This window comes from Oncorhynchus kisutch, unplaced genomic scaffold, assembly GCF_002021735.2.
Source record: "Oncorhynchus kisutch isolate 150728-3 unplaced genomic scaffold, Okis_V2 Okis01b-Okis20b_hom, whole genome shotgun sequence".
NCBI classification, from domain to species: domain Eukaryota; kingdom Metazoa; phylum Chordata; class Actinopteri; order Salmoniformes; family Salmonidae; genus Oncorhynchus; species Oncorhynchus kisutch.
In genome coordinates, this window is record NW_022261978.1 from 12,187,910 (window position 1) to 12,213,493 (window position 25,584).

Sequence of the window (25,584 nt, forward strand, 5' to 3'; positions counted from 1 at the left end):
TAGCTACTTAGGTAACCAGCTCGCAAAATTAGCACGACTAAACGTTTCAAAACTAACGTTATTCTTCATTTTCTTGCCTGCCGAAATCCCCCCCCCCCCTCCTCTCTAATTTCCTCTTTTTTGTGCCTAGAGTCAAATACTTCCTGTGGCAGACACTACTGGTCAACACGAGCCACCAAAATCCTGTCAAATACTTTATATAGAACAAACTTCGCAACCGAAATGAATAAATAATGTATGTGTGTTATATTAAATATGCCTTCTGGATGGTAGCGGGGTGAACAGGCAGTGGCTTGGGTGGTTGTCGTCCTTGATGATCTTTTTGGCCTTCCTGTGACATCGGGTGGGGGACGTGCCCTGGAGGGCAGGTAGTTTGTCCCCCCCCCCACGCATGTCACGTGTCCTACTTATATCAGTACATTCGTAACGACTTAAGGATGACACAACTTCTATTCGATCAAGTAAACCTTGTGTAGGAAATAAGCCATTACTTTTTTTGTTGACCAAAATTGACACACTTATTGACCTCCATACAAAAACTCCCTGCTTGGTGGGCAAAACAACAAGAAAAACGCCACCTATTGGAGGGAGACAGATTTGCAGCCGCGTTGGGCCTCTCTCTTCCTCTTCCTCTGGGTATACTTTGTAAATAAAAGTATTTCTATAAGATATTATGTGATTTATTTGTTTATTTTTTCCAGACTAAATGCTCAACAATGTGTTCTGTGTGTAGACCTATTAATTATTGTCCACAATTATCAATATATTTTATACTAGTTATCATACAAAGAATAACTAAAATATTGTTATAAAATATTGTTATTATTATTATTATTTTTTCAAGTCTAAATGGTCAACAATGTGTGTCCTCCTATCATTTATTGCACCTTACACAATTATCTGTATGTTGTGCTGCAGTAACAGGTCCATTCTACCCAGGAACACTTCTAGTTTCCAAATCCACGTAGTTTACACCCCCAAGAACACTTCTACTTTCCAAATCCACTGAGTCTACAGCCCCAGGAACACTTCTAGTTTCCAAGTCCACTGAGTTTACACCCCCAGGAACACTTGTAGTTTCCAAGTCCACTGAGTTTACACCCCCAGGAACACTTGTAGTTTCCAAGTCCACTGAGTTTACACCCCCAGGAACACTTCTAGTTTCCAAGTCCACTGAGTTTACACCCCCAGGAACACTTCTAGTCTCCAAATCCACTGAGTTTACACCCCCAGGAACACTTGTAGTTTCCAAGTCCACTGAGTTTACACCCCCAGGAACACTTCTAGTCTCCAAGTCCACTGAGTTTACACCCCCAGGAGCGTCTCTTTTTTCGTAATTGAATCGCAATTGTATATCTTGAAATTGGGGAGAAAAAGGGGGTAAAATACACACAAAAAAACAATTCTAAACAACTTTTAACAATTTCCACTGAAAATTATACAAACACAGTGCAGATTGACAGTTTTTGCTGTTTGGTGCTGTCCTTGTTACCAAACTTTGCAGAATTTTCTGTGGAAATTGTTCAAATTAGTCCTTGTGCTTGGAGTTGTATGGTTTGTTTAACTTTGTATTCATTGGTTTTTCATACATTTTAAAGTGACATCTCTGTGTCTACATCACTCTGTTACCTATAATTAGGGGCAATTCCTAACACATGAAAATTCTTGTGTTGCCTAATAGCCTATAGGCGAATGTTTGAATAGGCTACTGAGGATGGAGTGGTCATTTCAATCACTGTATGTATCATATATTAGTAATGAATTTGAACTGAATATGCTTGTGTTTCTTATAGGGTGATGTTTGAATAGGCTACTGAGGATGGGGTGGTCATTTCAATCACTGTATGTATCATATATTAGTAATGAATTTGAACTGAATATGCTTGTGTTGCTTATAGGGTGATGTTTGAATAGGCTACTGAGGATGGGGTGGTCATTTCAATCACTGTATGTATCATATATTAGTAATGAATTTGAACTGAATATGCTTGTGTTGCTTATAGGGTGATGTTTGAATAGGCTACTGAGGATGGGGTGGTCTTTTCAATCACTGTATGTATCATATATTAGTAATGAATTTGAACTGAATATGCTTGTACCCAACAGCCAGTGTGTTTCTTCACTTATGGCCTAATCTGACTTGCTGTTGCCGTCAATCCTATGTTTATTTTATGGAAAAAGGTTTCTGCTGGACGGGATGTGTGGTTAGCTAGCTTAGATACATTTTTGCTGTCTTTTCTGGAGCCATACCACGATCGAGGTTTGTGAAAATCACCCTGAACTCTTTCGGTCTTTTCTTTTAGATCCACCTCTAGCCTACCATGTCTGAACCAGGTTCTGGTTGTGGTGTTCCAGCCCAGAGAAGCTCACAGCGGGGTCCAAAGTTGCTGTCAGTGAAGCTGGGGGACTGCAGTCAATCACTGGAACTCAATGTGATTGTCAAAGAGGAGGAGGAGGAGAGAGAAATCAATGAGGGGGAGGAGGAAGAGAGAGAGGAGGACAGGGCCTCTGTTGACTCAGGTAAATTCAGACTAACATCCTCTTTGGTTCAGAGAGGTGAACAACCCAACATTAAGAAATGTAAACTTAGATATGTTTTTGGTTGTTAAGTCAATTAGAGCATGCCAATTTCAAGTTAATCTTTCCAAAAATATATATATTTCTGAATATTTAGGCAAGTTAGCTGGCTAACTCATTGATTATTTGTATTATACCCCTCAGGCTTCTGTATGTGTAAGAGGGAAGGCGAGTGTCTACCGACCATTTGGCAATGCATTGTAATTTCACAATGCCATTATCTATGTGCGATGCTATGCAACAAGCCCCTTGCAAAGTATTTATCTCAATACTCCTTTAATCCAAATTAATGTTGAATCCTGCGTTGGTAAGCTTAAAGCCTTTGTTTCTTTGTCAGTTTCTGACCATATATATGTTCATATTCTTACAGGAGAGATCCCCAACCCAGACTCAGTCAACAAGCCCAGTTCCACAGCATCGAGACTGCCTGGTAGTGGGAGTTATTCGTGCCCTCAATGTGAGAAGAGTTTCAGTTCCTCAACTATTCTAAAGAATCATCAAAGAGTACACACTGGAGAAAAACCTTTCCACTGCTCTGCATGTGGGAAGAGTTTCAGTGAGAAAGTAAACCTTAAGAGACACGAGAGAGTACATAGTGGAGAGAAGCCTTACCACTGCACCCAATGTGGGAAGAGCTTCAATCATTCTGGAAGCCTTAAGGAACACCAAAGAGTACATACAGGGGAGAAACCTTACCACTGTGCTCTTTGTAGGAAGCATTTCAGTCAGCCAGGAAGCCTTAAGAAACACCAGAGAATTCATACAGGGGAGAAACCTTACCACTGCTCACAGTGTGGAAAGAATTTTCGTTTCGCAGGAGACCTAAAGAGTCACCAGAGATCACACAGTGGAGAGAAGCCTTACCACTGTTCTCAGTGTGGCGAGGGATTCACTCAGCTCAGGCGTCTTAAACGTCATCAGAGGATACACATTGGAGGGAAGCCTGTCTGTGTTTTAAATGTGATTGTCAAAGAGGAGGAGGTTGAGAGGGAAATCAAAGAGGAGGAAAAGCGAGAAGTTGAGGAAGAGGAGGACAATAGTGGTATAGTTGACCCAGATACATCAACATTACCTGGTTGTAGTCTTTACCCCTGCCATCAATGTGGAAAGAGTTTCCGTTCCTCAAGTAATCTACAGAATCATCAAAAAGTACACATTGGAGAAAAGCCTTACCACTGCTCTGAGTGTGGGGAGGGATTCACTCAGCTACTACGTCTTAAAAGTCATCAGATAATACACAATGGAGGGAAGCCTGTTTGTGCGTTAAATGTGATTGTCAAAGAGGAGGAGGTTGAGAGGGAAATCAAAGAGGAGGAAAAGCGAGAAGTTGAGGAAGAGGACGACAATAGTAGTGTAGTTGACCCAGATACACCAAGACTGCCTGATCGTGGTCGTTACCCATGTCATCAATGTGGGAAGAGTTTCCGTTCCTCAAGTAATCTAAAGAATCATCAAAGAGTACACACAGGAGAGAAACCTTACCACTGCTCCCAATGTGGGAGGGGTTTCAGTGAGAAGGTAAATCTTAAGAGACATGGCAAAGTACATAGTGGAAAGAAGCCTTATCACTGCACCCAATGTGAGAAGAGCTTTAATTATTCAGGAAGCCTTAAGGAACACCAGAGAATACATACAGGGGAGAAGCCTTACCACTGCTCTCTATGTGGTAAGAGTTTCAGTCAGCCAGGAAACCTTAAGAAACATCAGAGAATACATACAGGGGAGAAGCCTTACCACTGCTCTCTTTGCGGTAAGAGTTTCAGTCAGCCAGGAAACCTTAAGAAACATCAGAGAGTACATACAGGCGAGAAGCTTTACCACTGCTCTCATTGTGGGGGGGGTTTCACTCAGCTAAGAAGTCTTAAAAGTCATGAGAAAATACACATTGGAGGGAAGCCTGCCTGTGCTTTCAATGTGATTGTCAAGGAGGAGGAGGAGGAGGAGGAAGAAAAGAAATAAGTTGAGGGAGAGGAGAGTGACGTGAAATAAAGGTGAAGTGAGAATACATAAGCAACTCTATAGTTATTGAAATTCACACCTATCCTTGCAATGGCATCTTCCGTGACGGCATGGTCATGGGCAGCACCATTTGAGTTTTAAAAATCAGTAAGGGTTTTTCCTGCACAACTGTAAAACCAGACTGTAGCCTTGTCACAGCCAGGTCAGCAGTCGGGGTAATTCCATAACGTAATAGTGTCATCCGTATTTAGATGAGATCGAGACAAGATCGTTAACAACTATAGTGGTTGCTGTAATAGTGCTATTCCCAGGCCTAAAGCCTGGTTTACGTTAACAATACGTGTCTCATTGTAAACCAGGTTGCCAGTCCGGGTCAAAGCCTGTGTTCCTGGCCTTGACCCAAGCATAATTTATTTAATGAATTGTTTCTGAACAGGATACCACCACCTAATGTGCTACAGTGTGTATAGTCTGAACAAGATCCCTCCTCCTAATGTACTGCAGTGTGTACAGTCTGAACAGGATACCACCTAATGTACTGCAGTGTGTACAGTCTGAACAGGTACAAAGCCAAGGTTGGTGATTTACTGCTACCTGCAGTTATGGAATGTTATCTCAGGACTATAAATTAATTGGTTGACTCCTCCTCCTGACCTCCTCCTGACCTGGATGGAATTATACGACCTGGATATAGTGCACTACATTTGACCATGATTTTTGGAATGAGATGTTGGACGAGCAGGTGTCACACTACATCGGTAACCACTACAAACGTATCTTCCTCTATCTACTACCAAACAGAGAAACGCTCCATTTTCACATCTGCTGATGTTGGGTTGGTGCTTGAGGTTCTGAATATGTAGTAGAATGTTTTTGAAATGTCCCTTTTAAAGGTACGTATGCCCATGTACACGACTAACATTTAAATGTAAAACAGTTGACAGTAGCATAATCTATATTTGACTTGAGCTGAATACTGGGGCTGAGTCTATATATAGTATATACTGGGGGCTGAGTCTGTATATAGTATATACTGGGGGCCGAGTCTATATATAGTATATACTGGGGGCTGAGTCTATATATAGTATATACTGGGGCTGAGTCTGTATATAGTATATACTGGGGGCTGAGTCTATATATAGTATATACTGGGGCTGAGTCTATATATAGTATATACTGGGGGCTGAGTCTATATATAGTATATACTGGGGGCTGAGTCTACATATAGTATATACTGGGGCTGAGTCTGTATATAGTATATACTGGGGGCTGAGTCTGTATATAGTATATACTGGGGCTGAGTCTGTATATAGTATATACTGGGGGCTGAGTCTATATATAGTATATACTGGGGGCTGAGTCTATATATAGTATATACTGGGGGCTGAGTCTATATATAGTATATACTGGGGGCTGAGTCTGTATATAGTATATACTGGGGGCTGAGTCTATATATAGTATATACTGGGGCTGAGTCTGTATATAGTATATACTGGGGCTGAGTCTGTATATAGTATATACTGGGGGCTGAGTCTGTATATAGTATATACTGGGGGCTGTGTCTATATATAGTATATACTGGGGCTGAGTCTATAGAGGCCTGAATACTGGGGCTGAGTCTGTATATAGTATATACTGGGGGCTGAGTCTATATATAGTATATACTGGGGGCTGAGTCTATATATAGTATATACTAGGGGCTGAGTCTATATATAGTATATACTGGGGGCTGAGTCTATATATAGTATATACTGGGGGCTGAGTCTATATATAGTATATACTGGGGCTGAGTCTATATATAGTATATACTGGGGGCTGAGTCTATATATAGTATATACTGGGACTGAGTCTATATATAGTATATACTGGGGGCTGAGTCTATATATAGTATATACTGGGACTGAGTCTATATATAGTATATACTGGGGGCCGAGTCTATATATAGTATATACTGGGGGCCGAGTCTATATATAGTATATACTGGGGGCCGAGTCTATATATAGTATATACTGGGGGCCGAGTCTATATATAGTATATACTGGGACTGAGTCTATATATAGTATATACTGGGGCTGAGTCTATATATAGTATATACTGGGGCTGAGTCTATATATATTATATACTGGGGCTGAGTCGATATAGTATATACTGGGGGCTGAATGTCCCAAATGGCGCGCTATTCACCCTGTAGTGCACTACTTTCGACTATGGGCCCTATTCTGTAGTGCACTACATTTGACTATGGGCCCTATTCTGTAGTGCACTACATTTGACTATGGGCCCTATTCTGTAGTGCACTGCATTTGACCATGGGCCCAATTCAGTTGTGGATATTTTTTTATACCTGATTAAACTCAGTAGAAGGGCTGGTTTGTAATTGACATAAAATGTATTGTTATGTCATGATCTGGATGGAACCGGTGTTCCTTTCAGGGTTTGGAACCTGAAAGTATTTTCCAATTATTTTGTTCTGAACAGAACCGTTATTGTTTTTTTTGTTCCATTCCAGCAAAGTAAAGTTCTGAACCGGTTCGAACCATGACTCGCTGGGCATCTTGTTGTTATGACACGTATTATCTGTTATGACACGTAATATCTGTTATGACACGTATTATCTGTTATGACACGTATTATCTGTTATGACACGTAATATCTGTTATGACACGTATTATCTGTTATGACACGTATTATCTGTTATGACACGTATTATCTGTTATGACACGTATTATCTGTTATGACAGGTATTATCTGTTATGACACGTATTATCTGTTATGACATGTATTATCTGTTATGACACGTATTATCTGTTATGACACGTATTATCTGTTATGACACGTATTATTTGTTATGAGGTATACCTACGGAGGAGCGGCTTCTATGATGAAACTTTGAATGTCTTTGAACTTCAGAGAGTTGACTCTAACTAACTTTGGACCAGAACTATCCCTTAATCATGACTCTCAGTTCTATTACAGTACAGATAATGCCTCCTAGAGTTTTGGAAAGGTAGACCAGAGCTAGCTAACAAGCTATCTAGCTAACAAGCTATCTAGCTAACAAGCTTGTGTGTGCAGAACAGCACCAGAATTCAAATAAAATCTTACCTTTTTCATAGTTAATGAATCCAATGTGAAAAGTGATAACTATAGTATCCTTAACTAGCATTGAAATAGTTCATCAATGTTCTCTAATTAAACCTCTCTCTCCGTAATGTCTGAATCACGCCTGTAATGTCAGTAGCTACAGTAGTCTATGCATGCTTCGGTGGGAGGGGAGGGGGAATGTAGCCTACACACACTGGCAAATATTTTCAGCAGGCAGACACTGGGATACGTTTCTGAGTGTATAGGGACTGAAATAAAATGCCTGGAATGTAAAAGAACATTATTAACCAGTTCCCATACTTTTAAAATCACTGTTCTGTTCCGGAACAGTATAGATCCCTTTTGTTGTCAGTTCTGGTTCTGTTCCTTGAAATTCCGGTTTTCTTTTCTGTTCCCTGAACTGGTTCCAACCCCTGGTTTAGAATATTGTTCTGTTCCAGAACAGTATAGATCCCTTTCGTTGTCAGTTCTGGTTCTGTTCCTTGAAATTCCGGTTTTCTTTTCTGTTCCCTGAACTGGTTCCAACCCCTGGTTTAGAATATTGCTCTGTTCCGGAACAGTATAGATCCCTTTCGTTGTCAGTTCTGGTTCTGTTCCTTGAAATTCCGTTTTTCTTTTCTGTTCCCTGAACTGGTTCCAACTACTGGTTTAGAATATTGTTAAGTATCCATTAATTAAATAATAAATGCTAACAAACTGTAATCTTCTTCTTCATTAAAGGTGGATGATGTTGGTAGATTGTCTTTATCCATGAAAAGTCAGTATTGTATCATGGTGATGATAAATCACAAGAATAAAAGATGCCAGACATTAATTGTTGGAATAATATAACATCACACTGCAGGCCTGTGTAGGATGATCTACTTTACACACAGTCTCTCCTCTACTCGTTCATCTGCCCAGAGAAGACGGTACTCTGGTGAATGTCTGTGATGAATAAAGAGTGGTGCTCGTTTAATACAGTTAGATCAACGTTTAATACAGTTAGATCAACATTTAATACAGTTAGATCAACGCTTAATACAGTTAGATCAACGCTTAATACAGTTAGATCAACGCTTAATACAGTTAGATCAACATTTAATACAGTTAGATCAACATTTAATACAGTTAGATCAACATTTAATACAGTTATATCAACATTTAATACAGTTAGATCAACGTTTAATACAGTTAGATCAACGTTTAATACAGTTAGATCAACGCTTAATACAGTTAGATCAACATTTAATACAGTTAGATCAACGCTTAATACAGTTAGATCAACATTTAATACAGTTAGATCAACGCTTAATACAGTTAGATCAACGCTTAATACAGTTAGATCAACATTTAATACAGTTAGATCAACATTTAATACAGTTATATCAACATTTAATACAGTTAGATCAACGCTTAATACAGTTAGATCAAAATCAAATTTTCGAGCTCTACCCAGTAGATTTTGCGGTGACGTAGTGTCCCCATGAGTGACAGAACACTGAGCCAATCACGGAGCAACTAGAGAACATTACCAGACCCCTATGCTTCGTATTTTCCGCTGGTTGTCCCACCACCACAGAAGGCACTGAGCTCGGCTGAAACACCTGCATTTTGGAGCTGCCTTACTCAAGAAAGCAAAAAAAAGAGACCACGTTTGCATGTGGCTTTTATTAACTCAATGCTTTATTTATTTATTTTACATTGTTTGCAAACTGAAATGTGACACGTATTAATGCCAAAATAACAGGCAAAACAGGCAACAATAAAAAAAAATATATATATATATATATATACACATACAGTACCAGTCAAAAGTTTGGACACACCTACTCATTCCAGGGTTTTTCTTTATTTTTACTATTTTCTACATTTTATAATACTAATGAAGACACCAAAACTATGAAATAGCACATATGGAATCATATAGTAACCAAAGAAGTGTTAAACAAATCAAAATATTTCTTATATTTGAGATTCTTCAAAAAGAACGCAGCACAACTATGCAGTTACCCATACTTGGGACTGGGCAAAAACTCCCTATTTTCAGCCACAGACTAATTTTTTAAAATGTATCTGTCAGATGGCCAAAACATGCACAACTACAACAGCTGATATGACAATCACAAGCATGTATCGCAGTGCTCCATTAATCCAGACCAGACACAGTCAGCAGGGTTAGGGGGTCATGGCAGCAACACACTAGCTGTATCCTATCCACATTAAGACTTCAGGTTTTCGGAATTTGATTTCAAAATAAAAGTCCCGGGGATAAACTTTTTTTGCAGCTTTGTATAGGGCATAATGTTAAAATGATGTTAAAATAATAATAATTAGTCCAGCAACACTGTATTATTCAGTGCCCCATGAAATGACACCATATGTACACTGAGTCTACAGAACATTAGGAACACCTTCCTAATATTGAGTTGCACCCCCTTTTGCCCTCAGAACAGCATCAATTTGTCGGGGAATGGACTCTACAAGGTGTCGAAAGCATTCTATAGGGATGCTGAGCCATGTTGAATCCAATGCTTCCCACAGTTGTGTGAAGTTGGCTGGATGTCCTTTGGGTGATGGAGCATTCTTTATCTACACACAATACCGCATAAAGACAAAGCGAGAATAGGTTTTTAGACATTTTTGCAAATGTATTAAAAATAAAATACAGAAATAGCTTATTTACATAAATATTAATCCTTGAGATGTTTCGACAACTTGGAGTCCACCTGTTGATTGATTGGACATGATTTGGAAAGGATAACACCTGTCTATATAAGGTCCCACAGTTGACAGTGCATCAGAGAGCAAAAAACAAGCCATGAGCTCGAAGGAATTGTCCACAGAGCTCCGAGACAGGATTCTGTCGAGACATACATCTGGGGAAGGGTACCAAAACATTTCTGCAGCATTGAAGGTCCCCAAGAACACAGTGGCCTCATCATTCTTAAATGGAAGAAGTTTGGAACCACCAAGACTCTTCCTAGAGCTGGCCACCCGGCCAAACTGACAACTATCTCTGCTGCACTACACCAATCAGTAAAAGGCACATGACAGCCCGCTTGGAGTTGGCACCTAAAGGTCTCTCAGACCATGAGAAACAAGATTCTCTGCTCTGATGAAACCAAGATTGAACTCTTTGGCCTGAATGCCAATCGTCACGTCTGGAAGAAACCTGGCAGCATCCCTACGGTGAAGCATAGTGGTGGCAGCATCATGCTGTGGGGATGTTTGTCAGCGGCAAGGACCTGGAGACTAGTCAGGATCGAGGGACAGATGAACGGAGCAATGTATAGAGAGATCCCAATGAAAACCTGCTCCAGATCACTCAGGACTTCAGTCCGGGGTTGAAGGTTCACCTTCCAACAGGTCAACAACCATAAGCACACAGCTGAGACAAAGCAGGAGTGGCAACGGGACACGACTTTGAATGTCCTTGAGTAGCCCTGCCAGAGCCCGGACTTGAACCCCATCGATGCCTGGAATGTAAAAGAACATTATTAACCAGTTCCCATACTTTTAAAATCACTGTTCTGTTCCGGAACAGTATAGATCCCTTTCGTTGTCAGTTCTGGTTCTGTTCCTTGAAATTCCGGGTTTTCTGTGAGAGACCTGTCTCTGGAGAGACCTGAAAATAGCTGTGCAGCAACGCTCCCCATCCAACCTGACAGAGATTGAGAGGATCGGCAGAGAAGAATGTGAGAAACTCCCCAAATACAGGTGTGCCAAACTTGTAGCGTCTTACCCAAGAAGGCTTGAGGCTGTAATCACTGCCAAAGGTGCTTCAACAAAGTACTGAGTAAAGGGTCTGAATACTTATGTCAATGTATTATTTACGTTTTTTAGTTTTAATAAATGTGCAAAATTTTCTAGAAACCTGTTTTTGCTTTGTCATTATGGGGTATTATGTGTAAATTGATGTGGGAAAAGTCAAGGGGTCTGAATACTTTTACGAATGCTCTGTACACAATCCATGTCTCAAGGCATCACATTTCTTCTTTAACTTGTCTCCTCCCCTTCATCTACACTGATTGAAGTGGATTTAACAAGTGACATCAATAAGGGTTCATAGCTTTCACCTGGTTTCACCTGGATTTATTTCACCAGTCTATGTAGGCCATCATTGAAAAATAAGAATTTGTTCTCAACTGACTTGCCTAGTTAAATAAAGGTTAGACGTGTCAAATTTCACCTGGATTTATTTAACCAGTTTTTGTCATGGAAAGAGAAGGTGTTCCTAATGTTTTGTACAATGGATTGGGTGGAGTAGAAGGCCAGCAACACGCCATATAATTGAGTCTCCCATGAAATAATACCTTATATACATTCTACAGACCCTACTGAGGATTCCCTAGTGCAGCGCCTAGAATAGTTTTCACTCTATCAGCCAATATGTATTTCATATACCTGGTCTGGGCTCGGGGGCCTGATGGGTGTCACACTTTTCCCCTATCCCTAGCGTTTAACACTTTTCCCCTGTCCCTAGCGTTTAGACACTTTTCCCCTATCCCTAGCGTTTACACACTTTTTTCTATATCTCAACTAAATACGGGTTATTGACACTTTTCTACTATTACATGGGGGGGACTTTTATTTTTGAATGTTTCCGAAATTCCGTGACCCGGAAGTACTTCATTATTGTTGCTGACTAGACGCTGATGTCGAGATGCAGGTGGATGATTGATTCTGCTTGCGCTCTCACGGGATCTCATCAACCAAACACTTAGCCAAAGGAAATCAGTATCAAGTAGCCTACTGCTAACATTTTAAATGTGAGCTTGTAAATTTGGTCTGTACACTAACGCATTCCGTGAATCGTTAGTGGTTGCCGCGGCCTGTCTTTGTTGTTATCCAAACTAGCACTCCAATCCAACCCGTTTGTGTAGCTAGCTAACTAGATTCAGTCAGAGTTGAAGTGTGTCTTTTATTTTATATTTAGTCATCTATCATTGCATTGTGGGTAAAATGTCTAGCGAGGAATAAGATAGCTGGCGACTAGCTAGGTAGTTAGCTAAATTATCTTGACCAACCGTTGCTAAACTAATTGGCTAATTGGTTTGTGTTAATCCCTGTTGGACGGGATGAGTTGTTAGCTATTTTAGATACCTACATATTTTTGGAACTATCCCACGATCAACGTTAGTGAAAATCCCCCAGAACTTGTTGAGGTCTCCTCTTTTAGATCCACCTCTAGCCGACCATGTCTGAGCCGGGTTCTGGCTGTGGTGATCCGGCCCAGAGGAGCTCACAACAGGGTCCGGAGGTGGTGTCAGTGAAGCTGGAGGACTGCAGTCAAACACTGGAGCTCAATGTGATTGTGAAAGAGGAGGAGGAGAGAGAAATCAAGGAGGAAGAAAACAGTGACTCCGGTAAATTCAAGCTAACAACATCTTTGTTTTAGAGCGCTATACAAATCAGGATCAATGAGTTAACCAGCTAATTTTGCTAAACAACCCCACATTACAGTTGTTTTTCTGGTACATTAAGAAATCTAAACTTGTATGTGTGTTTTGGGTTGTTGAGTCAAATTAGACCATGCCAATATCAAGCTTCAAGTTATTTCTGAATATTTAGGCAAGTTTGTATTTATTATGGATCTCTTCCTGAGGTCCAGCAAAATGAAGGCAGTTATACATTTTAAAAACATTACAATACATTCATAAGAGATTTCACAACATATTACGCGTGTGCCCTCGGGCCTCTACTCCACTACCACATATCTACAACACAAAATACATGTGTGTATGATTGTTGCGTCACAGTCCCAGCTGTTCAATAGCGTGTATTTTTTAAAATCCTTTTTTAAATTATTTCAGTTAAATACGGAACCGTTCCGTATTTTATCTAACGGGTGGCATCCATAAGCCTAAATATTGCCGTTACTTTGCACAGCCTTCAATGTTATATCATAATTATGTAAAATTAGTTGGCAATGAGCCAGGTGGCCCAAACTGTTGCATATACCCTGACTCTGTGTGCAATGAACGCAAGAGAAGTGACACAATTTCCCTAGTTTAATATTGCCTGCTACCATGAATTTCTTTTAACTAAATATGCAGGTTTAAAAATATATACTTCTGTGTATTGATTTTAAGAAAGGCATTGAGGTTTATGCTTAGGTACATTCATGCAACGATTGTGTTTTTTCGCAAATGCGCTTTTGTTAAATCATCCCCCGTTTGGCGAAGTTGGCTGTCTTTGTTAGGAAGAAATTATCTTCACACAGTTCGCAACGAGCCAGGCAGCCCAAACTGCTACATATACCCTGACTCTGCTGCACAGAACGCAAGAGAAGTGACACAATTTCCCTAGATAAAATAAATTCATGTTAGCAGGCAATATTAACTAAATATGTAGGTTTAAAAATATATACTTGTGTTTTGATTTTAAGAAAGGCGTTGATGTTTATGGTTAGGTACACATTGCTTTTTTCGCGAATGCACTTGTTAAATCACACTTTTGGAGAAGTAGGCTGTGATTCAATGATAAATTACCAGGCACCGCATCGATTATATGCAACGCAGGACAAGCTAGTTAACCCAGTAATATCAACATAATAGTGATTATGTTAAGATTGATTGTGTTTTATAAGATCTGTTTAATGCTAGCTAGCACCTTACCTTGGCTCCCTGCTGCACTCGCATAAGAGGTAGTCAGCCTGCCACACAGTCTCCTCGTGGAGCGCAATGTAATCCAAAAATGCCGGATTACCGATTGTTAGGAAAACATTCCGATTAATCGGTCGACCTCTAGCATGAGTGTCCTAGCTGTGTGCCAGTAGTTTAAACAGACAGCTCAGTGCTTTTAACATGCCAATACCTCTCACAAATACAAGTAGTGATAAAGTCAATCTCTCCTCCACTTTGAGCTATGAGAGATTGACATGCATATTATTAATACTCTCTGTGTACATCCAAAGGCCAAGCCGTGCTGCCCTGTTCTGAGCCAATTGCAATTTTTCAAAGTCAATTTTTGTGGCACCTCACCACACGACTGAACAGTATTCAGGTGCGACAAAACTAGGGCCTGTAGGACCTGTCTTGTTGACAGTGCTGTTAAGAATGAAGAGCAGCGCTTTATTATGGACAGACGTCTCCCCATCTTAGCTACTGTTGTATCAATGTGTTTTGACCATGACAGTTTACAATCCAGGGTTACTCCATGCAGTTTAGTCTCCTCAACCTGCTCGATTTCCACACTATTCATTACAAGATTTAGTTGAGGTTTAGGGTTTAGTGAATGATTTGTCCCAAATACAATGCTTTTGGTTTTTGATTCCTTGCCACCTATTCTGAAACTAACTGCAGCTCTATGTTAAGTGTTGCTGTCATTTCAGACGCTGTGGTAGCTGACGTGTGTAGTGTTGAGTCATCCTCATACATAGACACACTGGCTTTACTCAAAGTCGATTAGACCATGCCAATATCAAGCTTAAAGTTATTTCTGAATATTTAGGCAAGTTAACTGGCTAAACTCATTGATCCTGCTTTGTAGTATAAACCCTCAGGCTTCTGAATGTGGGAGGATGAGTGCCAAAACAAATGACTGTCCAGTAACTCACCAGTGTGCAATGCATTGTAATGTATCTGTGTGTGATGCAAAGCAACAAGCCCCTTGTAAAGTCTGTTCATTGCTCTGTTAATGTACACACACTTCTAAGGTCTTCGAAAGCCAAGTCAACAAACAGATTACCGACCATTTCGAATCTCACCATACCTTCTCTGCTATGCAATCCGGTTTCAGAGCTGGTCATGGGTGCACCTCAGCCACGCTCAAGGTCCTAAACGATATCTTAACCGCCATCGATAAGAAACATTACTGTGCAGCCGTATTCATTGATCTGGCCAAGGCTTTCGACTCTGTCAATCACCATATCCTCATCGGCAGACTCGACAGCCTTGGTTTCTCAAATGATTGCCTCGCCTGGTTCACCAACTACTTCTCTGATAGAGTTCAGTGTGTCAAATCGGAGGGTCTGCTGTCCGGACCTCTGGCAGTCTCTATGGGGGTGCCACAGGGTTCAATTCTTGGACCGACTCTCTTCTCTGTATACATCAATGAGGTCGCTCTTGCTGCTGGTGAGTCCCTGATCCACCTCTACGCAGACGACACCATTCTGTATACTTCCGGCCCTTCTTTGGACACTGTGTTAACAACCCTCCAGGCAAGCTTCAATGCCATACAACTCTCCTTCCGTGGCCTCCAATTGCTCTTAAATACAAGTAAAACTAAATGCATGCTCTTCAACCGATCGCTACCTGCACCTACCCGCCTGTCCAACATCACTACTCTGGACGGCTCTGACTTAGAATACGTGGACAACTACAAATACTTAGGTGTCTGGTTAGACTGTAAACTCTCCTTCCAGACCCATATCAAACATCTCCAATCCAAAGTTAAATCTAGAATTGGCTTCCTATTTCGCAACAAAGCATCCTTCACTCATGCTGCCAAACATACCCTTGTAAAACTGACCATCCTACCAATCCTCGACTTTGGCGATGTCATTTACAAAATAGCCTCCAATACCCTACTCAACAAATTGGATGCAGTCTATCACAGTGCAATCCGTTTTATCACCAAAGCCCCATATACTACCCACCATTGCGACCTGTACGCTCTCGTTGGCTGGCCCTCGCTTCATACTCGTCGCCAAACCCACTGGCTCCATGTCATCTACAAGACCCTGCTAGGTAAAGTCCCCCCTTATCTCAGCTCGCTGGTCACCATAGCATCTCCCACCTGTAGCACACGCTCCAGCAGGTATATCTCTCTAGTCCCCCCCAAAACCAATTCTTTCTTTGGCCGCCTCTCCTTCCAGTTCTCTGCTGCCAATGACTGGAACGAACTACAAAAATCTCTGAAACTGGAAACACTTATCTCCCTCACTAGCTTTAAGCACCAACTGTCAGAGCAGCTCACAGATTACTGCACCTGTACATAGCCCACCTATAATTTAGCCCAAACAACTACCTCTTTCCCAACTGTATTTAATTTTAATTTATTTATTTATTTTGCTCCTTTGCACCCCATTATTTTTATTTCTACTTTGCACATTCTTCCATTGCAAAACTACCATTCCAGTATTTTACTTGCTATATTGTATTTACTTTGCCATCATGGCCTTTTTTGCCTTTACCTCCCTTCTCACCTCACATTGTATATAGACTTGTTTATACTGCATTATTGACTGTATGTTTGTTTTTACTCCATGTGTAACTCTGTGTCGTTTTATCTGTCGAACTGCTTTGCTTTATCTTGGCCAGGTCGCAATTGTAAATGAGAACTTGTTCTCAACTTGCCTACCTGGTTAAATAAAGGTAAAATAAATAAATAAATAAACACTCCAGCTCACATCCCACCAAATTCATGTTGAATCCTGCATTTTTTAAACCCAAAATCCTTTGTTCCTCTTTCTGGTTCTTACCCAATATGTGTTCATATTCTTACAGGAAAGAGCTCCAACCCAGACTCAGACAGCAAGCCCAGTCCCACAGCATCAGGAAACCGCAGACAGAAGCCCCAACCCTGCTCTAGCGACAGTTTTATTTGTCCAACTCACCTCAAATCATACCAACCAACTCCCAAAATAAATAAGACTTACCTTTGCCGTAAATGTGGGAAGAGTTTTCAGACACCAAGCAAGCTAAAGGCTCATCAGAGTATGCACAATGGAGAGAATCCTTACCCCTGCTCCCAGTGTGAGAAGAGCTTCAATCATTCAGGAAGACTTAAGGACCATCAAAGAGTACATACTGGGGAGAAGCCTTACCACTGCTCTCTTTGTGGGAAGAGTTTCAGTCAGTTAGGAAACCTGAAGACTCATCAGAAAAATCACAAGCCTTACCACTGCTCACAATGTGGGAAGAGTTTCAGCGAGAAAGTAAAACTTACGGGACACGAGAGAGTACATAGTGGAGAGAAACCTTACCACTGTACCCAATGTGGGAAAAGCTTCAATTATTATTCAGTACTTAAGGAACATCAAAGAGTACATACAGGGGAGAAGCCTTACCACTGCACACTTTGCGGGAAGAGTTTCAGTTGGGCAACAAACATAAGGAATCATCAGTTAAGACACATTGGAGAGAAACCTACATGTACTCTCAATGTGATTGTCAAAGAGGAGGAGGGCGAACAGAGACACATTAAGGCAGAAGAGCGAGAAGTTGAGGTAGAGGAGAGAGAGGTAAAGGAAGAGGCTACATAAACTAACTCCATAGGAATGTAAAGGAACACCTATCCTTGCAATGCTGTCTTCTGTGACAGGGCATAGGCAGCAACATTGAGGGCTATCTTTTAAAGTAATGTCTATTCTACTTCTATAAGTGTATTGGAAGGTAGAAAATCAACTCCAGAAGGTACATACCACCACCTACTTTGATAGTGTACAAAGCCAAGATTGGTGATTTACTGCCAGCTGTAGTTATGGAAGGTCAGCTCCATATAATTCACTGGTTGACCCCTCCTGCTGACCTGGATGGAATTCTGTGATCCTTCCTAAACGCATAAGGGACCACGTTAGAGACAAGTGAGTTTCGCTTTAAACGTGTTATCCACTGGGTTGTACTCGGTGCTTGTTTTTTCCTCAGTCAATCAATCAATCAGTAGTAAGTCCCCACCCAGTTGATTACTTTAAAGTGTTGAAAACCCTCAACGGCGCTGCCTGTGAGCCTTCTATCCACCTCTATGGTGGACTGCCTGTGAGCCTTCTATCCACCTCTATGGTGGACTGCCTGTGAGCCTTCTATCCACCTCTATGGTGGACTGCCTGTGAGCCTTCTATCCACCTCTATGGTGGACTGCCTGTGAGCCTTCTATCCACCTCTATGGTGGACTGCCTGTGAGCCTTCTATCCACCTCTATGGTGGACTGCCTGTGAGCCTTCTATCCACCTCTATGGTGGACTGCCTGTGAGCCTTCTATCCACCTCTATGGTGGGAGAACAAAGTGCTGCTGGATATATATGACACAGTCCCCTTTAAAAACATATTTGTGTTTTCCACCCTGGGTTTACCTGAGACAGGAAGTAAAGATGTTTTTAAATTCTCTACTGGCCCTGGTGTATTCCATATACATTGGACAGGGGACAATGGAGGGGGGCGGGACACGAAGTGCAGCTGGATGTATACGACACAGTCCCTCTCAAAAACGAAACATATTTGGTTAGTAGAGACCTTAATGAATTATTTCCAACACACTTTAACTGAGGAGACAGGGCCTACAGACAGGGTCCTACAGACAGGGTCCTACAGACAGGGTCCTACAGACGGGCTACAGACAGGTCCTCCAGACAGGGCCTACAGACAGGGGCCTACAGACAGGGGCCTACAGACAGGGGCCTACAGACAAGGGCCTACAGACAGGTCCTACAGACGGGGGCCTACAGACAGGGCCTGCAGCCCAATATTTCAACATTGTATTTTTCAATATTGGTCCTAAAAAGTTGTCTTTGAAGCTATTTTTTTCCATAAGTAACTTATTGCATTTTCTTATTAGCACAATAAAAGGTGGCCATTGATTAAAATTGAATCTTTTGAATCAGTTATTGATGTTGAAATTCAGGCTTTTATGTTGAAGATTTTTAATAGAAATTGTATTTTTTTGTGAAATAAGGTGTCAAGAATGTGTATTTTAATTGACCTGCCTGATAAAGTTAAGGTAAATAAACGCATTATATGAGAGTGATGTCATTGTTTGTGCTGCTGGCAGAACAAAAGGTCAAACTGTGTGGTTTGTAATGATTCTGTGAACTCTTAGATCAAATAGCCAAAAGGGTGATAAAACATGATTCAATAGATTCTCCACTGGGTCGAGCTGAGGCTCAATGTAAGATCAGAGACATGTTGGTAGATGTGTGGCAGAAGGGTTTGGATTCAGAGACCAAGGGCCGGCATTTATAATCCCTCCAAAGGAAGGTTGGAGGACCAAGATTCCAAGGTCAGACTAGGAAAGAAGAGGTGGCTCCCTCCAAAGGAAGATTGGAGGACCAAGATTCCAAGGTCAGACTAGGAAAGAAGAGGTGGCTCCCTCCAAAGGAAGGTTTGAGGACCAAGATTCCAAGGTCAGACTAGGAAAGAAGAGGTGGCTCCCTCCAAAGGAAGGTTGGAGGACCAAGATTCCAAGGTCAGACTAGGAAAGAAGAGGTGGCTCCCTCCAAAGGAAGGTTGGAGGACCAAGATTCCAAGGTCAGACTAGGAAAGAAGAGGTGGCTCCCTCCAAAGGAAGGTTGGAGGACCAAGATTCCAAGGTCAGACTAGGAAAGAAGAGGTGGCTCCCTCCAAAGGAAGGTTGGAGGACCAAGATTCCAAGGTCAGACTAGGAAAGAAGAGGTGGCTCCCTCCAAAGGAAGGTTGGAGGACCAAGATTCCAAGGTCAGACTAGGAAAGAAGAGGTGGCTCCCTCCAAAGGAAGGTTGGAGGACCAAGATTCCAAGGTCAGACTAGTAAAGAAGAGTTGGCTCCCTCCAAAGGAAGGTTGGTGGATGAAGATTCCAAGGTCAGACTAGGAAAGAAGAGGTGGCTCCAATACCAAATCGTCCCTTAAGCCCTGCTGCACACCATGTACTTGTGTAGATCTGAGAGGATTTGATAACACTGTAGAGGGGAGAGACCATTGTTAAGAGACCATTGTTAATTGAATTCATCATTCCATTTGGTTGGCCTTCATGTGAATGGTTTGTGTCTGGACTCTATGGTTTTCTTGTATTGTTCTACATACAGTTCCTACAGTCTTTCAGCAAGTGTTCATACCCTTTGACCATTCCAAATTGTGTGTTACAGCCTGAATTCAAAATGGATTCAAGAACAACATTTCTCTCACCCATCTACACACACTAACCCATAATGACAAATTGAAACCCTGTTTTTGGAAATGTTTGCAAATTTAGTGAAAATAACATTTCAGATAAGCCTCCATTTTGATTTACATGTTGAATGTCTCAGTAGTATAGGGCCAACACCCTGTGTAGCCTACTGAAAGAAGTAGACAAACGTTCACTCTGCTATCATTACTCGGGTAGACTTCCATTTTGTTTTACATGTTGAATTTACTCAGATAGACTTCCATTTTGTTTTACATGTTGAATGTCGCACTAGTATAGGACCAAAACTGTGTAGCCTTCTAAAGTAGACAAGCGTTGATTTGATATAAAACAACAGTTGGTGATGTATACAGCTACATTTCAGATACTTTATTTTGTACATTTTCAGCTACATTTTTTTGACAGCTGACATTGCTAAGCTAGTTATCATAGTAATGGCAGGTGTGTGGAGCGGTGGTGGAGGCTGCTTGGTGGTGGTGCTCGTGCTTCCTATCACTCAGAAGTTATGTAACAAGCTACGGTGACAACAACGCCTGCCATGGACGTCTCCAATGCTTTGAATGACCAAAATCATAGTGTAAGAACACTTTTAAAGCTTCAAGGGATAAGATGATCTAACGTTCAGAACGACCTTTTTTTGGGCTAGCCACTACAGTCAAATAGCTAGCCGCAGCAGTCCACTAGCTAGCCACTACAGTCAAATAGCTAGCCGCAGCAGTCCCCTAGCTAGCCACTACAGTCAAATAGCTAGCCGCAGCAGTCCGCTAGCTAGCCACTACAGTCAAATAGCTAGCCGCAGCAGTCCACTAGCTAGCCACTACAGTCAAATAGCTAGCCGCAGCAGTCCACTAGCTAGCCACTACAGTCAAATAGCTAGCCGCAGCAGTCCACTAGCTAGCCGCAGCAGTCCACTAGCTAGCCGCAGCAGTCCACTAGCTAGCCACTACAGTCAAATAGCTAGCCGCAGCAGTCCACTAGCTAGCCACTACAGTCAAATAGCTAGCCGCAGCAGTCCACTAGCTAGCCACTACAGTCAAATAGCTAGCCGCAGCAGTCCGCTAGCTAGCCGCAGCAGTCCGCTAGCTAGCCACTACAGTCAAATAGCTAGCCGCAGCAGTCCACTAGCTAGCCACTACAGTCAAATAGCTAGCCGCAGCAGTCCACTAGCTAGCCGCAGCAGTCCACTAGCTAGCCACTACAGTCAAATAGCTAGCCGCAGCAGTCCGCTAGCTAGCCGCAGCAGTCCGCTAGCTAGCCACTACAGTCAAATAGCTAGCCGCAGCAGTCCACTAGCTAGCCACTACAGTCAAATAGCTAGCCGCAGCAGTCCACTAGCTAGCCACTACAGTCAAATAGCTAGCCGCAGCAGTCCACTAGCTAGCCGCAGCAGGCCACTAGCTAGCCGCAGCAGTCCACTAGCTAGCCACTACAGTCAAATAGCTAGCCGCAGCAGTCCACTAGCTAGCCACTACAGTCAAATAGCTAGCCGCAGCAGTCCACTAGCTAGCCACTACAGTCAAATAGCTAGCCGCAGCAGTCCACTAGCTAGCCGCAGCAGTCAAATAGCTAGCCGCAGCAGTCCGCTAGCTAGCCACTACAGTCAAATAGCTAGCCGCAGCAGTCCACTAGCTAGCCGCAGCAGTCCGCTAGCTAGCCACTACAGTCAAATAGCTAGCCGCAGCAGTCCACTAGCTAGCCGCAGCAGTCCACTAGCTAGCCACTACAGTCAAATAGCTAGCCGCAGCAGTCCACTAGCTAGCCACTACAGTCAAATAGCTAGCCGCAGCAGTCCGCTAGCTAGCCACTACAGTCAAATAGCTAGCCGCAGCAGTCCACTAGCTAGCCGCAGCAGTCCACTAGCTAGCCACTACAGTCAAATAGCTAGCCGCAGCAGTCCACTAGCTAGCCACTACAGTCAAATAGCTAGCCGCAGCAGTCCACTAGCTAGCCACTACAGTCAAATAGCTAGCCGCAGCAGTCCACTAGCTAGCCGCAGCAGTCCACTAGCTAGCCACTACAGTCAAATAGCTAGCCGCAGCAGTCCACTAGCTAGCCGCAGCAGTCCACTAGCTAGCCACTACAGTCAAATAGCTAGCCGCAGCAGTCCACTAGCTAGCCACTACAGTCAAATAGCTAGCCGCAGCAGTCCACTAGCTAGCCACTACAGTCAAATAGCTAGCCGCAGCAGTCCACTAGCTAGCCACTACAGTCAAATAGCTAGCCGCAGCAGTCCACTAGCTAGCCGCAGCAGTCCACTAGCTAGCCGCAGCAGTCCACTAGCTAGCCACTACAGTCAAATAGCTAGCCGCAGCAGTCCACTAGCTAGCCACTACAGTCAAATAGCTAGCCGCAGCAGTCCACTAGCTAGCCACTACAGTCAAATAGCTAGCCGCAGCAGTCCACTAGCTAGCCACTACAGTCAAATAGCTAGCCGCAGCAGTCCGCTAGCTAGCCGCAGCAGTCCGCTAGCTAGCCACTACAGTCAAATAGCTAGCCGCAGCAGTCCACTAGCTAGCCACTACAGTCAAATAGCTAGCCGCAGCAGTCCACTAGCTAGCCGCAGCAGTCCACTAGCTAGCCACTACAGTCAAATAGCTAGCCGCAGCAGTCCGCTAGCTAGCCGCAGCAGTCCGCTAGCTAGCCACTACAGTCAAATAGCTAGCCGCAGCAGTCCACTAGCTAGCCACTACAGTCAAATAGCTAGCCGCAGCAGTCCACTAGCTAGCCACTACAGTCAAATAGCTAGCCGCAGCAGTCCACTAGCTAGCCGCAGCAGTCCACTAGCTAGCCGCAGCAGTCCACTAGCTAGCCGCAGCAGTCCACTAGCTAGCCACTACAGTCAAATAGCTAGCCGCAGCAGTCCACTAGCTAGCCACTACAGTCAAATAGCTAGCCGCAGCAGTCCACTAGCTAGCCACTACAGTCAAATAGCTAGCCGCAGCAGTCCACTAGCTAGCCGCAGCAGTCAAATAGCTAGCCGCAGCAGTCCGCTAGCTAGCCACTACAGTCAAATAGCTAGCCGCAGCAGTCCACTAGCTAGCCGCAGCAGTCCGCTAGCTAGCCACTACAGTCAAATAGCTAGCCGCAGCAGTCCACTAGCTAGCCGCAGCAGTCCACTAGCTAGCCGCAGCAGTCCACTAGCTAGCCACTACAGTCAAATAGCTAGCCACTACAGTCAAATAGCTAGCCGCAGCAGTCCACTAGCTAGCCGCAGCAGTCCACTAGCTAGCCACTACAGTCAAATAGCTAGCCGCAGCAGTCCACTAGCTAGCCGCAGCAGTCCACTGGCTAGCCACTACAGTCAAATAGCTAGCCGCAGCAGTCCACTAGCTAGCCACTACAGTCAAATAGCTAGCCGCAGCAGTCCACTAGCTAGCCACTACAGTCAAATAGCTAGCCGCAGCAGTCCACTAGCTAGCCGCAGCAGTCCACTAGCTAGCCGCAGCAGTCCACTAGCTAGCCGCAGCAATCCACTAGCTAGCCACTACAGTCAAATAGCTAGCCGCAGCAGTCCACTAGCTAGCCACTACAGTCAAATAGCTAGCCGCAGCAGTCCACTAGCTAGCCACTACAGTCAAATAGCTAGCCGCAGCAGTCCACTAGCTAGCCGCAGCAGTCAAATAGCTAGCCGCAGCAGTCCGCTAGCTAGCCACTACAGTCAAATAGCTAGCCGCAGCAGTCCACTAGCTAGCCGCAGCAGTCCGCTAGCTAGCCACTACAGTCAAATAGCTAGCCGCAGCAGTCCACTAGCTAGCCGCAGCAGTCCACTAGCTAGCCACTACAGTCAAATAGCTAGCCACTACAGTCAAATAGCTAGCCGCAGCAGTCCGCTAGCTAGCCACTACAGTCAAATAGCTAGCCGCAGCAGTCCACTAGCTAGCCGCAGCAGTCCACTAGCTAGCCGCAGCAGTCCACTAGCTAGCCACTACAGTCAAATAGCTAGCCACTACAGTCAAATAGCTAGCCGCAGCAGTCCACTAGCTAGCCGCAGCAGTCCGCTAGCTAGCCGCAGCAGTCCGCTAGCTAGCCACTACAGTCAAATAGCTAGCCGCAGCAGTCCACTAGCTAGCCACTACAGTCAAATAGCTAGCCGCAGCAGTCCACTAGCTAGCCACTACAGTCAAATAGCTAGCCGCAGCAGTCCACTAGCTAGCCGCAGCAGTCCACTAGCTAGCCGCAGCAGTCCACTAGCTAGCCGCAGCAGTCCACTAGCTAGCCACTACAGTCAAATAGCTAGCCGCAGCAGTCCACTAGCTAGCCACTACAGTCAAATAGCTAGCCGCAGCAGTCCACTAGCTAGCCACTACAGTCAAATAGCTAGCCGCAGCAGTCCACTAGCTAGCCGCAGCAGTCAAATAGCTAGCCGCAGCAGTCCGCTAGCTAGCCACTACAGTCAAATAGCTAGCCGCAGCAGTCCACTAGCTAGCCGCAGCAGTCCGCTAGCTAGCCACTACAGTCAAATAGCTAGCCGCAGCAGTCCACTAGCTAGCCGCAGCAGTCCACTAGCTAGCCGCAGCAGTCCACTAGCTAGCCACTACAGTCAAATAGCTAGCCACTACAGTCAAATAGCTAGCCGCAGCAGTCCACTAGCTAGCCGCAGCAGTCCACTAGCTAGCCACTACAGTCAAATAGCTAGCCGCAGCAGTCCACTAGCTAGCCACTACAGTCAAATAGCTAGCCGCAGCAGTCCACTAGCTAGCCGCAGCAGTCCACTAGCTAGCCACTACAGTCAAATAGCTAGCCGCAGCAGTCCACTAGCTAGCCGCAGCAGTCCACTAGCTAGCCACTACAGTCAAATAGCTAGCCGCAGCAGTCCACTAGCTAGCCACTACAGTCAAATAGCTAGCCGCAGCAGTCCACTAGCTAGCCACTACAGTCAAATAGCTAGCCACTACAGTCAAATAGCTAGCCGCAGCAGTCCACTAGCTAGCCGCAGCAGTCCACTAGCTAGCCACTACAGTCAAATAGCTAGCCGCAGCAGTCCACTAGCTAGCCACTACAGTCAAATAGCTAGCCGCAGCAGTCCACTAGCTAGCCGCAGCAGTCCACTAGCTAGCCACTACAGTCAAATAGCTAGCCGCAGCAGTCCACTAGCTAGCCGCAGCAGTCCACTAGCTAGCCACTACAGTCAAATAGCTAGC

The 25,584-nt window shown here is 43.6% G+C and overlaps 2 protein-coding genes across 4 annotated transcripts in view; both read left to right on the forward strand.

Moving 5' to 3' along the window:
* The window catches only part of LOC116359015 (zinc finger protein 883-like), a 41,825-nt gene that overhangs the window by 579 nt on the left and 15,662 nt on the right, over positions 1 to 25,584 (forward strand). The window contains exons 2-3 of one of the 2 annotated variants that reach the window (XR_004206587.1): positions 2,304 to 2,520; positions 2,948 to 5,098. Coding sequence is in view for 1 of the 2 variants with exons in the window: in XM_031811645.1 (XP_031667505.1) it covers positions 2,322 to 2,520; positions 2,948 to 4,536 (1,788 nt within the window). In the remaining variant the exon portion in view is untranslated. Of the gene's footprint in view, positions 1 to 2,303; positions 2,521 to 2,947; positions 8,378 to 25,584 lie in introns of those variants that run through there. The other variant, XM_031811645.1, reaches the window with a different exon arrangement.
* LOC109883031 (zinc finger protein 239-like) lies at positions 12,243 to 18,106 on the forward strand. 2 transcript variants are annotated; one of them, XM_031811664.1, is made up of 3 exons: positions 12,243 to 12,392; positions 12,803 to 12,989; positions 17,073 to 18,106. In XM_031811664.1, exons 2-3 carry the CDS (start codon positions 12,821 to 12,823, stop codon positions 17,828 to 17,830), a joined length of 927 nt encoding a protein of 308 aa, XP_031667524.1. In that variant the 5' UTR covers positions 12,243 to 12,392; positions 12,803 to 12,820; the 3' UTR covers positions 17,831 to 18,106. The 2 variants fall into 2 exon arrangements, with proteins under 2 accessions (XP_031667524.1, XP_031667522.1); XM_031811662.1 differs by having other exon boundaries at positions 12,244 to 12,989.